The 13757-nt window shown below is 43.9% G+C and overlaps 1 protein-coding gene across 3 annotated transcripts in view; it reads right to left on the reverse strand.

The window, feature by feature from the left end:
• Nucleotides 1-13757, reverse strand: part of RABEP1 (rabaptin, RAB GTPase binding effector protein 1) — a 102185-nt gene that overhangs the window by 53244 nt on the left and 35184 nt on the right. For 2 of the 3 annotated variants that reach the window (XM_045044490.1, XM_023244630.2), the window contains exon 2: nt 7972-8100. The exons of the other annotated variant lie outside the window; for it this stretch is intronic. In XM_045044490.1, the coding sequence (XP_044900425.1) occupies nt 7972-8100 (129 nt within the window). The remainder of the gene's footprint in view (nt 1-7971; nt 8101-13757) is intronic. 3 annotated transcript variants of the gene reach the window in all.

Here is a 13757-nt window from a genome sequence, read left to right on the forward strand (position 1 = left end):
TGAGACACAGAGAGACAGAGCATGAGCGGGGGAGGGGCAGAGAGAGAGAGAGACACAGAATCCGAAGCAGGCTCCGGGCTCTGAGCTGTCAGCACAGAGCCCGACGCGGGGCTCAATCCCATGGACCATGAGATCATGACCTGAGCCAAAGTCGGACGCTCAACCGACCGAACCACCCAGGCGCCCGATTTTTTTAATATGTTGAATCTCTGAGATACATGCATGTAGATAATTTTTTAAGTGTTCCTTATTAATATTGAAAAAATGAACTTTTTTGGTTCCTTGGGTACAGAATTCCTAGGTCAAGTCTTTTAAAATTCTGTTGCTCAGGGGCGCCTGGGTGGCTCAGTCGGTTAAGCGTCCGACTGCGGCTCGGGTCACGAACTTTGAGAGTTCAAGCCCCGCGTTGGGCTCTGTGCTGATAGCTCAGAGCCTGGAGCCTGCTTCAGATTCTCTCTCTCTCTCTCTCTCTCTCTCTCTCTCTCTCTCTCCCTCTCTCTCTGCTCCTCCCTCACTTACGCTCTGTCTCTCTCTCAAAAATAAACATTAAAAAAATATTCTGTTGCTCAAAGCTATTATATTTTTTAATTTTTTTTGAAAGTTTATTTATTATAAGAGAGCACATGCATGTGAGCAGGGGGAGGGGCACAGAGAATCTCAAACAGGTTCTGTGCTGTCCGCACGGAGCCTGATGCGGGGCTCAAACCCACCAACCCTAAGATCCTGAGCCAAACCAAGAGTCAGAACCCCCAGGCGCCCCCGAAGCTATGATCTCTTTACCTGCTGCTGCTGGAGCTAGCAATCGCTACAACGCTAAACATACCCTCTGTGTGCACTCATCAGTTTCTTCTTTGAACTCTATCTATCACCTTCTGTTTACATGACAAGGCCTGGTGATTTTGTTAGGTGCACACGACTTCACGACTGTTGTCTTCTCTAGGTAGACTGCTGCTTTCATTAGGAGACAGTCTTCTATATCCCTTCAATACCTCTTGCCTTAAGCCCCAATCATGTTATTGTCTCATTTTTTTTTTTTCTACTTTCTTCCTTTAAAGCATAACATGAGCTATGAAGTTTTTTGGTTTTTTTTTTCTTTTTTTTTTTACAGCCGGACTTCTCAGTTTCTATATCGGGATCGTGTCTTCCGTCCTGCCTGCTCCGTTTACTCTTCTTTTTGCAAATGTTCTCTTTACTCGCTCTTCTGGTGATTTGTGTGGGTGATAAATGCTCTTAGTTCTTATATGCCTGAAACACCTGTATCGCTCTCATTCTTGAATAATTTAGCTACATTTTAGGTTGAAATTTTAGGTTGAAAATGACTTTTCTCTGCATTTTAAGGATCTTATTTCGTTGTCCCCTGGCATCTATTTTGTTTATGTGGTATCTCCCAACAACACAACTATTTCTTCTGTCAGCTTTCAATATTTTCTTTTCATTTGCATGTAGATGGTTTAAGATACGCCAAAATATGAATTTATTATTATTTGCCTACTTGGTACTCAGTATTTATGTTGAGGACTTACTTTTTCAAATTAATCCCTGAAAACTCAGTTATTATCTCCTCAAATATTCTACCCTCCATCTCTTCCGCTTCAACTCTTCAGAAATGTGTTAGAGGCTCACTTTATCCTCTATGTCAACTGCTCTTTGATGCCTCGGTCTCTGTCTCACTGAGAGGGAGAACTCCCAAATACTGTTTCCTAATTTACTAAAATAAAATCTCTGTGCCTTATCTACAATTTAAACCATCTATTTACCTTGTTTCAAGTTGTGTGTTGTTTCCAAGATTCCTAATGGCTTTTAATTCTTTAAAGACACTCTAGTTTTATTTCCACATCTAGAATCAAGCTTATGACAAAGATCTTCCTTAACCTAGCTTTCAACTACTGGTTAATTAGCATCAAAGCTTTACATAAATGACCACCACATACAAAATCATTCTGAACATGCTAGAAAATTTCATGGTCTCCTGGTGGTTAATGCGGGCTCTATTCCTACAATTTTCCTTCAAATCCAGAACGCTATGGCCTTTGGCGTGCCACTTCAACGTAACAGGCTCTACCTTACTGCCCAAGACCGAGGATTTTCGAAACACAAACTCTGCTGCGCTGCCAACCTTTGTACCGAGGCTGGCTAAAGAAGAAAGCTAAATCCAATACTTTTTTGAAAGCTAAATACATTTTCTTCAAGTTCAACAACAGACAAGCAACAAAGCTTTCAGAAATATCTACAACATTCGCAGTTGAAGTCGGCTGAGCAAAGAGCGGGCGCTACGGCAGGAGCAGGCAGGCAGGAGCGCAAAGGTAACAACCTCTCTCTTTCGCATTCCTCACTGCCGTCCGGACTCCTGCCCAGCTGTTCTCCAAATAGGACGGCACAGCCACTGCAACACCAGGGCAGAAGCCGTTCCTATCCGTCAAACACGGAATTCGGACTTCCAGAGTTACAGTGCCTGCTTTGCTGAAAGAGAAAACAGACAGGCTGTTGAACACGTCGAACCCACGGCTCACGCCGCCTCCGCCTGCGAGAATCATTAAGACTGGCTTTGCGTGTCACAGCCGGCGCCACAGAACTGCCCGAATTCGATTCTGATTATGAAATAGGCAAACAGCCAAGACAGAAACTGAATCAACATTTACGTTTTACACACTATGCGTTTTCCTTAGAAATGACACCAAAAACTCTCAGAAAGGTCACATTATTCCTTTTGAAATTTTGTAGAAAGTCACCCGTTCTCTGTGGCCCGCCGAGCTCACAGAGGACTCCAGACAGCACAGAGGGACGCCCCCACACAGCTTATGTATCAGGTGGAGATGTAGTTAAAGCGATGTTAACGCAGCAATTACGTTTTCTGATGGAATCCACATCACAAGCTGTCCAGAGCGGATATAAAAACGGTAACTGATCACGTAGTTCAGGAATGAGAGGTTCTTGGTCATTTTCATGTCTTCCAAATTTTACAGAAAAGGCCACTTTATGAATGAAAAGAAAAAATAAGAAAAGAAAGGAAAACCCTAACAGCTTTATCTGGGGACAGAGAAAAACAGGAAATAAAACAAGCAAACGCGGGGCAAGATTAAGCTGAATCGACTGAGTAAGCAGAGACTGAAGGAAAAAGGAGGGTCCGCCTGCGGGGCCGTGGAAAGAGGGGCCGCCAGCCAGCCCGGCAGCGAGCTCTAACTACTCACCAGAGGAAGCACTGCCGGGACGTCGTACGCACACACAGAAGGCGCCACACGTCACCTTGACAAGGACACACCGCTGCACAGGGTTGAAAGCGGTGCCTCATCAACTCAAGGTTAGAACAAGCTTCAGGAGGGAGCGTTAACAAAGTCAGAGAAACACACTGAAGACCCAGACGTAACTTTTCTCAAGACACACAACATATACTCAAACACTGACGCTGTGCAAAATGTATCATCTACCCCAGTAGACTATACTTTCTTGAAGACGCAAACCCTATCTCAGGCGTCCCAAGCTCCACGGTGACGTGCAGAGTGCCACCAGGCCCAGACAGAACACCAGCCTTCCCAACTCCTCGTGAGCCTACGCAGGAACAAAATCAAACAGAGAGAGGCCCGCCTACAAGTCACAAGAAAACGGAGCCCCATCCCACACTGTAGTCAGCAAGCCTTTCCAAGTCGGGGCTGGATCGGTGAGGCCTAGGAACGCTGCCTCCTACACAATGCTGGCTGTCCAACGTCTCTGACCACAATTCACAACAAGGAACATACTTCAGGGCGCCTGGGGGGCTCAGCCAGTTGAGCGCCTGACTCTTGATTTGGGCTCAGGTCATGATCTCTCATGGGATTGAACCCCACGTTGGGCTCCGTGCAGAGTGGCCTGACAGCAAGAAGCCTGCTTGGGATTCTCTCTCCGTCCCTCTCTCTGGCCCTCCCTCCCTCACTAGTGTGTGCTCTCTCTCTTTCAAAAATAAATAAAAACTTTTTTAAAAATTTATTTTATATCACTTTATACATAACACATATATGTCACTGAAACAAAATATTTCATGCAACTATACTTAACTGAAACTTACAAATATAATATACTGTTATTTCCCTATTTTCCATTTTATTCCTTTTTTTAAAAGTGCTGGTCACTGCCCGCTTAATTTTTTTAATCCATCGAAGGGTTATATAAACCTATAGTCTGAATAACACCACTCCAGGGCAGTGATCTTCAAAGTGGGGAACATGTACGCCTGGAGATACGCGAAGATTTTCCAAGGATTCACAGACACATGATGTCTTAAAGGAATCAACTTCTAGATCCTCACCTCGCATAAATACTCTTCCCCAAAGCACAGCGGTATTTAAGTACAGATTCTTCCCGTCCATCTCCCTTTTCTCGACACCCTTTCTCCTATGTAACAAAAGACGAGTTTCCTGAATGTTCTATGAGTCACTGCCCTGTTGTGTAAAAACTCCTCTGTCGTATCAAACCAGAGGGACGATTTAAAATATCAACATCACGGGGGCACCTGGGTGGCTCAGTGGGTTAAGCGCCCAACTTCAGTTCAGGTCATAATCTCACAGTTCACGGGTTCAGGCCCCGCGTCGGGCTCTGCGCTGACAGCTCGGAGCCTGGAACCTGCTTCGGATTCTGTGTCTCCCTCTCTCTCTCTCTCTGCCCCTCCCTTACCTGTGTTGTGTCTCTCTCAAAAAGGAATAAACATTAAAATAATGATAATAAAATATCAATGTCAGTAATAAAGTGAATGACTAATGACTGGGCAACAAATCTTCTGACAGGTTAGGTGACTGCAGAGTCTGCTTTCAACAAAACTGAAGGAAGCCTGAGTTGCCAGCCAACAGAGCAAGAGTATTTTTGAAGCTGGGCACTATGTGACTTGATATAGAATTCAGAGAGTTAAGAGAATGGAGTAATAGTCACTACAAAATAGGGGTGCCTGGGTGGCTCAGTCGGTTAAGCATCTGACGCTCCATTTCAGCTCAGGTCATGATCTCACAGTTTGTGGGTTCGATCCCTGCACTGGGCTCTGTGTTGACAACGTGGCGCCTGCTTGGGATTCTGGCTCTCTCGCTCTCTCGCTCTCTCCCCACCACCTGCACTCTCTCTCTCAAAATAAGTTAAAATATAATAATCATCACTGTAAAATAAAATTTATATTTCCATCTACTTATTTATGAGACTGAGGGTTCTCAGCACTCATATACATTTTTTTAAAAATGAAACTTACCCTTTTCTAGAAGTAAATATAATTCACCCAGAGGACAGGACTTAATTGGGAGGGAGACCCAATTATATCTCATAAAACCTACATTTCCAGGGGCGCCTGGGTAGCTCAGTTCGTGAAGCGTGCGGCTCTTGATAACAGTTCAGGTCATGATCCCAGGGATCCCTGATCCCAGGGTTGTGGGATCAAGCCCCACGTCGGGCTCTGCACTAAGCACGGAGCCTGCTTAAGACTCTCTCTCCCTCCTCCCCTCTGCCCCTCTCCCCCACTTTCACATACTCTCTAAATAATCTTCTTTTTTTTTTTTTTTTTTTAATTTTTTTTCAACGTTTATTTATTTTTGGGACAGAGAGAGACAGAGCATGAACGGGGGAGGGGCAGAGAGAGAGGGAGACACAGAATCGGAAACAGGCTCCAGGCTCTGAGCCATCAGCCCAGAGCCCGACGCGGGGCTCGAACTCACGGACCGCGAGATCATGACCTGGCTGAAGTCGGACGCTTAACCGACTGCGCCACCCAGGCGCCCCTAAATAATCGTCTTCTTAAAGTAAAGACCTGCATCTCCAGTACTTTCTACACTTTACTTTTTAAATGTGCAAAATATTTATGGAGTGAGCAGCTGCACACTTATTAATAACTGTAATGATGACTCAGTACAGAAGATATTTACATGCATATTTTTCTTTTTTTTTTTTATGTTTATTTATTACTGAGAGACAGAGAGACACAGAGCATGAGCAGGGGAAGAGCAGAGAGAGGGAGACACAGAATCCGAAGGAGGCTTCAGGCTCCGAGCTCTCAGCAGAGAGCCAGACACGGGGCTCGAACTCACAAAATGCGATCACGACCTGAGCCGAAGTCGGTCGCCTAACCGACTGAGCCAGCCAGGTGCCCTAGATGTGTATTTTTCTTATAGTGAAGTCTGACCAAATGTTCTTTAAATGGCTTTCAAGCACCAAATATTAACGGCGGTTCTCAAAGTGTGGTCCCTGCACCAATAGCATCAGCATCACCTGGAAATGTACTAGAAGTGTAAATTCTAGGATCTCGCAAACCCAACGGATCAGAAGCTCTGGGGGTGGAGACCAGCAATCTATGTTTTAACAAACCTTGCAATTAAATTCCAATGCATACTCGAGTTGGTGTTCCAAAAAAATAAATAAATAACCACCACCACCACCACCACCACCACCACCAAACACACAACTTTTTAGAATAAAATTCTGAGGGAGATGTAAACATGAAAACCTAACACCAGGATGGAAAAAAATATAACATTGCTGCTAAAGAGCTTATTCAAAGTTTTTTTTTTTTAATGAATGGTGACAAATATTAAATCACTATGACTGATTCCACTGATATGTTTAAGAGCATGAAGTTTTCACTTAAATTCTTAGTGCTGACAATATGATAGAATCAACACCTTTTAAATTTTTGAATAAAAAACTTGAAACGTCAACTTAAAAAAATGGTGTGAGGGGCGTATATAAATAACTATTTCGTGGAGTGAATACATTTAAAAACAGGACGATCACCAGCCTAGAGCAGCGGTTCCCAAACTGTGGTCCTTGGGTGGCAGTACCAGGGTCACCTGCAAGCTTATCAGAAATGCACATTCTCGGGGCGCCTGGGTGGCGCAGTCGGTTAAGCGTCCGACTTCAGCCAGGTCACGATCTCACGGTCCGTGAGTTCGAGCCCCGCGTCGGGCTCTGGGCTGATGGCTCAGAGCCTGGAGCCTGTTTCCGATTCTGTGTCTCCCTCTCTCTCTGCCCCTCCCCCGTTCATGCTCTGTCTCTCTGTGTCTCAAAAATAAATAAACGTTGAAAAAAAAATTTTTTTAAAAAAAAAAAGAAAGAAATGCAAATTCTCAGGCCCCACCCCAACATGCTGTGTTCTAACTAGCTCTCCAGGTGACTGTGATCCACGTGACCGTTTGAAAGCCACTGGTCCACACCAGAACACTGGTTCCCAAAATCTGCCGTGCATCTGAATCACCTTCAGCACTGGCTGCTGGACCCTTAGACCAGAGTTGCTGATTCAGTTAAGTGTGAGAGAGGACCCCAAATTTCACACTTGTAACAGGTTTCCTAGGCGACAGCGATGCTGATGCTATTAACGCGATCACGCTGTGGGAAGCGCCAGGCTGGACGGCGGTGGAAACCATAGGTCAGTGCCCCACGGGTACCCGTCTCCTTACCCTTCAGATCCAGTCCCCCTCGACATGCTCCCACGGATCTGCCTTGTACACTCTCCCTCCGTCCTCACTCGAGTTCACGTTCTAGGAGTTAAAGATCCGTGTGACTCTGGCTCCTCTTTTACACCCGCCACCCAGGCACAATGTGGGCCTCACGGCGGATACTGTCCTTCCTGGTAGGCAAGTGAACGTCTGTCAGAGAAACTCCAGGAAGCGTCAGGACGTGGTGTGGCACGGCTCTTCCTGCAACACCCACGAGCCTGCTCTGCTCTGCCTGGGGCTCCCGCTCAGGTACTAAGGGCACCCAGAGCCCTGTGTCCCAGGATGGCGCAGTCTGCCTGCCTTAAACATCATCACTAAGGTGGACAGACAAGGAAAAACCCGAACGCTGCATTTTTCAACCTGTTTTATCAATTCCATTCTTAACCCTAGCCTCTAAATAGACTTTTATTTTATAATGTAAGTACAAATAAAATCAAGGCTTATTCAATGATAATATTAACATTGTACCACCAAGAAACTCGACATTTTAAGGCAGTCTTAGTATGGGGGGTTAGACAGAGACTTAGGAACTTACCCTCTTTAGCCAAATATAACTCTTTAAATTTTGCTCTCTTTTGATTAAATTCTTGCTCAAGCTGCTGCTGTGCACGTAAAAATTCTGCATTAATTTTTTCCAATTCTGCTACCCGTTGCTGAAGAGAAACTGGAAAAAAAAATACTAGTTAACAAGTAATAACTTTTATTTATAAATTAAATTACAAGAATAAGTATTCTAGCTACACATTTCTATAATGAAACAGTCAAACTTCTTCTGAAGATCCAATATATTCTAGGAAATTCTAATTTTCACCTCTACTAGATTTAATACACACTACAAATGAATCATATAAAGTGCAACAGCATATATAAGGAGAATCACATAAGGCAAATTTCCCTAAAGAGAGCTTCTCAAGTTCCTTGGTATAACTGACAGAATGTCAGTCTACTTCTGGAGCTATTAAATACTGGATTACTTGGGCTATTTATCCCACAAATAAACCCACTGCCAACCTTGCAGGCTCTGGTTCCTCTTGAGCGTTCTGAGCAAAATGAAATGGGCTCTCTGATTAGGACAGTCACAGCAGCCTGAACTACTCTCCCAATTTCGGGATGATTCACTATCATTGTACTAAAATCACAATCGAAAACCCTTTCACAGAGAAAGGATACAGAACCAGACGTTATGCATGAACTCTCAATTACAGGGAGCTCCTCCGGTGTCCAGATTAACGCAGACCATGGTGCGGCAGGGGCTGGGACACACATTCAGTTCAGGGGCTTATCTTCTGGCCGCGGCTGATTAAATAAATGCCCATCCTGAGCAAACCCAGACAGACATTCTTCTGGTTCAAGCACCGGGTGGGCAATCCAGAAGCACAACCCCACCTCCTCCTCTGCCCCAACAGCAAGCCAGCCACAAAGCAATCACCCTAGTCCCTCCGGGGGACACCAACTGGTCCTAATGCCACCACTACCCAAACACCAAGGCCAGCAGAGGCCCCAGTTCTCCAGCACAAACCACTCCAGATAACGATGGGTTTGCTCACAACGTTAACCGTGATCTGAAATGATCTCTGAAGGCCCTGCCTTCCCCCAACCCAGTACTCAATGTAATGGAGAGCTACGTTCCTAGTACACAGAAAAAGACTGGGAAAAAATGCACCAATGATTTTAGATAAATCCTAGAGGGACTAACAGATTGGGGCTGATTAAATTTCTTCCATGTGGTTCCCAAAGTTCTCTAGGACTCCTCTGATAATAAAGAATGAACTAAAACCAGTCTCTAAAACCATGTTCCTTCCCTCCACATCTTCAGACCAGCCTGACTACAAATCTGACAGTACGGACGAAATCCAGGTCTGAAAGGGGAAGTGGCTGCTACTCTGAGTTCCACTGTTTGCGATTACATGTAAGGAGTCATTCCGAGGAGCAAGTATCTAGGGTCCTTAAGTCAAAGCAAAGAATGACATCTGGTCATTAGAAGATCTGCTGACCTCTGGAGAAAAAGAGGGATGGAGAATCCACTGGAGAGGGAACTAACGCAGTTATCTCGCACTCACTCTCTGAAGTCAGGAAGGAAACTTGTTCTCTGTGCTATTTACTTCTCTTGGTACTTTTACTGTCCAAATCCCAGTTGTTAAATAAACAAGTTCTGCGCTTAACACTGTAATATTACTTGGAGCTACTGATGACTGTGTGAGGTCAGGAAGAGCGCTGGGGAACCCAGAGAAAAGGAAAAGCAATGTCCTCTGTCCTTTCTTTTTCCTAACAACTGCCCGATCCCTCCCCTACCTTCCACCAGAACACGCACACAAATGGCCGTAACTTTCAACATTACATCTAGGAACTGAAGCCGGTGAACCAATAAAAACTGAAATGCAGCATTCAATGGTGCAGCCACACCTTCGTGTGTCTCCACCACTCCCGGCCTGCCCCGGCCCCAAGTTCAGGCACAGTCCGTGCCCGTGGGCCTGGCCGCCTCTCTAACCCTCTCTCCGGCTTCAGGGCGGTTTCAAGTCCAGGGATCATGACCCCTTGGAGGTCACACCCACTGCCTTATTAGCATTTGTTGTTTTAATTAAAACACTTTAAATCCAGGGGCGCCTGGGTGGCGCAGTCGGTTGAGCGTCCGACTTCAGCCAGGTCACGATCTCGCGGTCCGTGAGTTTGAGCCCCGCGTCAGGCTCTGGGCTGATGGCTCAGAGCCTGGAGCCTGTTTCCGATTCTGTGTCTCCCTCTCTCTCTGCCCCTCCCCCGTTCATGCTCTGTCTCTCTCTGTCCCAAAGATAAATAAACGTTGAAAAAAAAAATTAAAAAAAAAAAAACTTTAAATCCACCTCAAGTACTTATGTTAATAAGGCACCTGTACAACAAAGAAAAAGGCCAGAACAACTTCTTTTTCTCAAAACAAGACCACCTCTGCTGCTGTACCTGGGGAACCAGCTCGGCCTGCACAAGACAGCAGGAGGGTGCACGTGGGCACGTCCTCTTGCCCGAGCAGCCGACCACAGATTAAACGGAAATGAGCTCTCATCACACAAAAGATCACACAGTTCTCCTAACACAGTCACCAGCAAGTTTACAGTAACTAGCTAACAGCTCATGTTAAAAGGACTCAGCCCAGCATTTAGAAAGAAATTGATAAACATTAGCTGTAATTATTAAACTAGCAGTACTTATCTAACAAAGACAGAAAACAGGCAGAGCGATCAAGTGACATGTATGCAGCCACAAAAGACCAGAAGTCACTTCCAACCTCCTGATCCTGACTCAGTTCCCGTGCTTAGACGCCCAGCTCATGCCTGTCCCTATGACCATGAATCTTCATGGCGTCATGAACAAAACTCAGTAGAAACGCCAGACCTCAACCATATTATGCCTTCTGTAACTTAGCGGCCAAGAGCTATTAGTGTATCGACCTTCTTTAACCACTCGACACATTCTGCACACTATTACCTTCATTTGGGTAATAAGGAAAAGGGGGGCGCCCACTGGCTCCGTTGGTAGTGTGTGACTCCTGATCTCGGGGTTGTGAGTTCAAGCCCCACGATGAGTGTAGACACTACCTACAAATAAAATCTTTAAAAAAAAATAAAAAAAAAGGAAAAGGGGAAAACTATCTCCTGCAATGGCTACTTTTAATGCTTGACACCCAAAGGGGGAAAGTTGTCATTATCAATTACTCAAAATGTCTGAGATAAGCAACCATACAGAAAGGAAAAAAAAAAAAAAAAAGAATAATCTGGTAAATAAATGAAGAGAAGAGTCAGTACCTCTTAGATATATCTCCTTCCCTGATCTTGACATGAATGCAAGAACATGTAATAACCCAAAAATACTTTTAGGTCCTGAGCTGTGTCCCACACTCTTAAGTTACTCTAACACTGTATTAAATTTGATAAGACACAACAACAGGAGAAGACACCAGTCTAAGTCAAATAGTACAACAGAATCTTTGTGTTTAAACATGTTCAAGATCCAAAGAAACACCTATTTCAAGGAAAAAAAAGACGTAACTTCAGTAAAACAAAAGACCAAACACTTTCTGTAACTCAGAAATCTTAATTTGTGCATAAATGGGTAAAATGAAACTATTAAGTATGGTAGGAGTGTCCATCCCATGGAATAATACCAAGCCAGAAAAATTATATTAAATAAAAAGAACAAAATACAAAATTATACAACAAAACATGAGCTACGCAAAAATACACAGAAAAAAAAAAACTGGAAAGAATATGCCAAATTACATTCAGAGGAGCTGCCTCTCTGAATCGAAGGGTAATTACAATTATAAATTACACTGATCACACTGATTTAAATTAAAAGGTAATGAAGTGACTCATCTTTTTTAAAAATTTTCATGATTATGACTTCATCTGACTGCTACATCCCAATCTCTCTGCTCAAAAAAAGGGCACATAATTTACTTCAGTGATCTTCAAAATGTTTTAACACAATAAATAATCATTTTTTTAAAACTACATTTCTATTTTCCCAGGACAATTTGCTACAATAGATAAATTTCCTAAAAAGGCAAAACCTCTTGGTTTCGGTTTCAGAAGTGGCCTTCCAGCTAGCAAACTGCCTTCTCTTGCTGCTCTAAAAACTCACCATGTCCAACTTCTTTCAGGAATTACTAAAAATGACTATTCCCACACTACATCTACCCACGGAACTGTGCTTTGTTTAGGCTAATATTTCAGTAACAACCCCCCCCCCCCGAGGAAACGTGGAGTGGGTGGGGCCAACTGGGAATCTAGGCTTCCCCGAGGATAACTGCGCTGTGGTCAACAACCATTCCACAGTGTTGGAGCAAACGGACGTGGCCTGTGGAATCACTTCGTCCACATGACTGAATAATCGTAATCCTTCAGTACAAGAGAAAGTCGTCATTTCACTTCACACAATCCCACTTCATTTTATGTAATCTCCAAAACATCGGACTTTAGCAACTTTAAGTAAAAAACTGCATCCTTCTACCCTTGGCCATTTACTCACATAAACCAGTTCTGAAACAGAGTAACATCTGGCTAAAAAGTGTACGCGGAACACCTTAGCCCCTCCTTCAGTGAATCAGAGCGAAAAACCTTACTTTGTCTTACTTTTTTCTTTGTTGCAAATCTCAAAGCACTTGGGTGTCCAAATACTTCAGGTAAAAGAACACTTTTAAGATGATGTGTTTCAAATAAGAAAGCCAATTGTTTCCTACGTAGAGGTTAGTGGGCATTTGTGTAAACTACCCGAAGACATCATGAATCTGGGAAAGGTATTAACTCAAAGAACAAACTGGCACCAAATGTTCATTCATTCAGAGGGAAAATGAGATCACGAAAAAGTATTAAGGAAGAGATTCTTCAACAAGAGAGAAGTGGAATTAAAGAGAAGAAAGGATGGAAAACCTGATGTGGGGGAGGAAAGACGGGGGTAGAGGTGGGAGGAATTAAGAAGACATAAGAATACACTGTCATTTTCAGCCTCCCTAAAGAGAGTGATGATCGAAATTCATGAATAACCACCAGGCACCTGCAGTGTGGAATCTTCTGGGTCTCCTTTAGTTCTGGGTTACTGAGTAGGAACAATCAGAGGATCATAGTTCTGCAAGGATTTCAGAGATTACTCTAGTCCAGTATATTTCAGACTGAGCCTCCATCTATTAATGAGTTGTTGAATTTAGTGATTAGCAACCTCTTTAAAACTAATGCAATATAGGGGCGCCTGGGTGACCCAGTCCATTAGGCATCTGGCTTCAGCTCAGGTCATGATCTCACGGCTTGTGAGTTTGAGCCCTACATCGGGCTCTGTGCTGACAGCTCGGAGCCTGGAGCCTGTTTCAGATTCTGTGTCTCCCTCTCTCTCTGCCCCTCTCCCACTCACACTCGGTCTCTCTCTCAAAAATAAACTAATAATAAAATAATTAAAGTAACAAATAATAAACTAATAAAATAATAATAAAATAATAAAACTAATGAAAAATAACAAAATATCAGCAACACACTCAATATGGGTATATGTTGGGGCGCCTGGGTGGCTCGGTCGGTTAAGCGTCCGACTTCGGCTCAGGTCATGGTCTCACGGTCCGTGAGTTCGAGCCCCGCATCGGGCTCTGTGCTGATGGCTCAGAGCCTGGAGCCTGTTTTGGATTCTGTGTCTCCCTCTCTCTGACCCTCCCCTCTTCATGCTCTCTGTGTCTCAAAAATAAATAAACGTTAAAAATATATATATATATTTTTAAATATATGGGTATATGTGGTTTCATGAAATCCGTATCTCAGATCCTCACACATTTATACTGGGTCGTAACAGAAAGTGAGATTCCTACTA

Source organism: Felis catus, chromosome E1 (genome assembly GCF_018350175.1).
Source record: "Felis catus isolate Fca126 chromosome E1, F.catus_Fca126_mat1.0, whole genome shotgun sequence".
Taxonomy (NCBI): Eukaryota; Metazoa; Chordata; class Mammalia; order Carnivora; family Felidae; genus Felis; species Felis catus.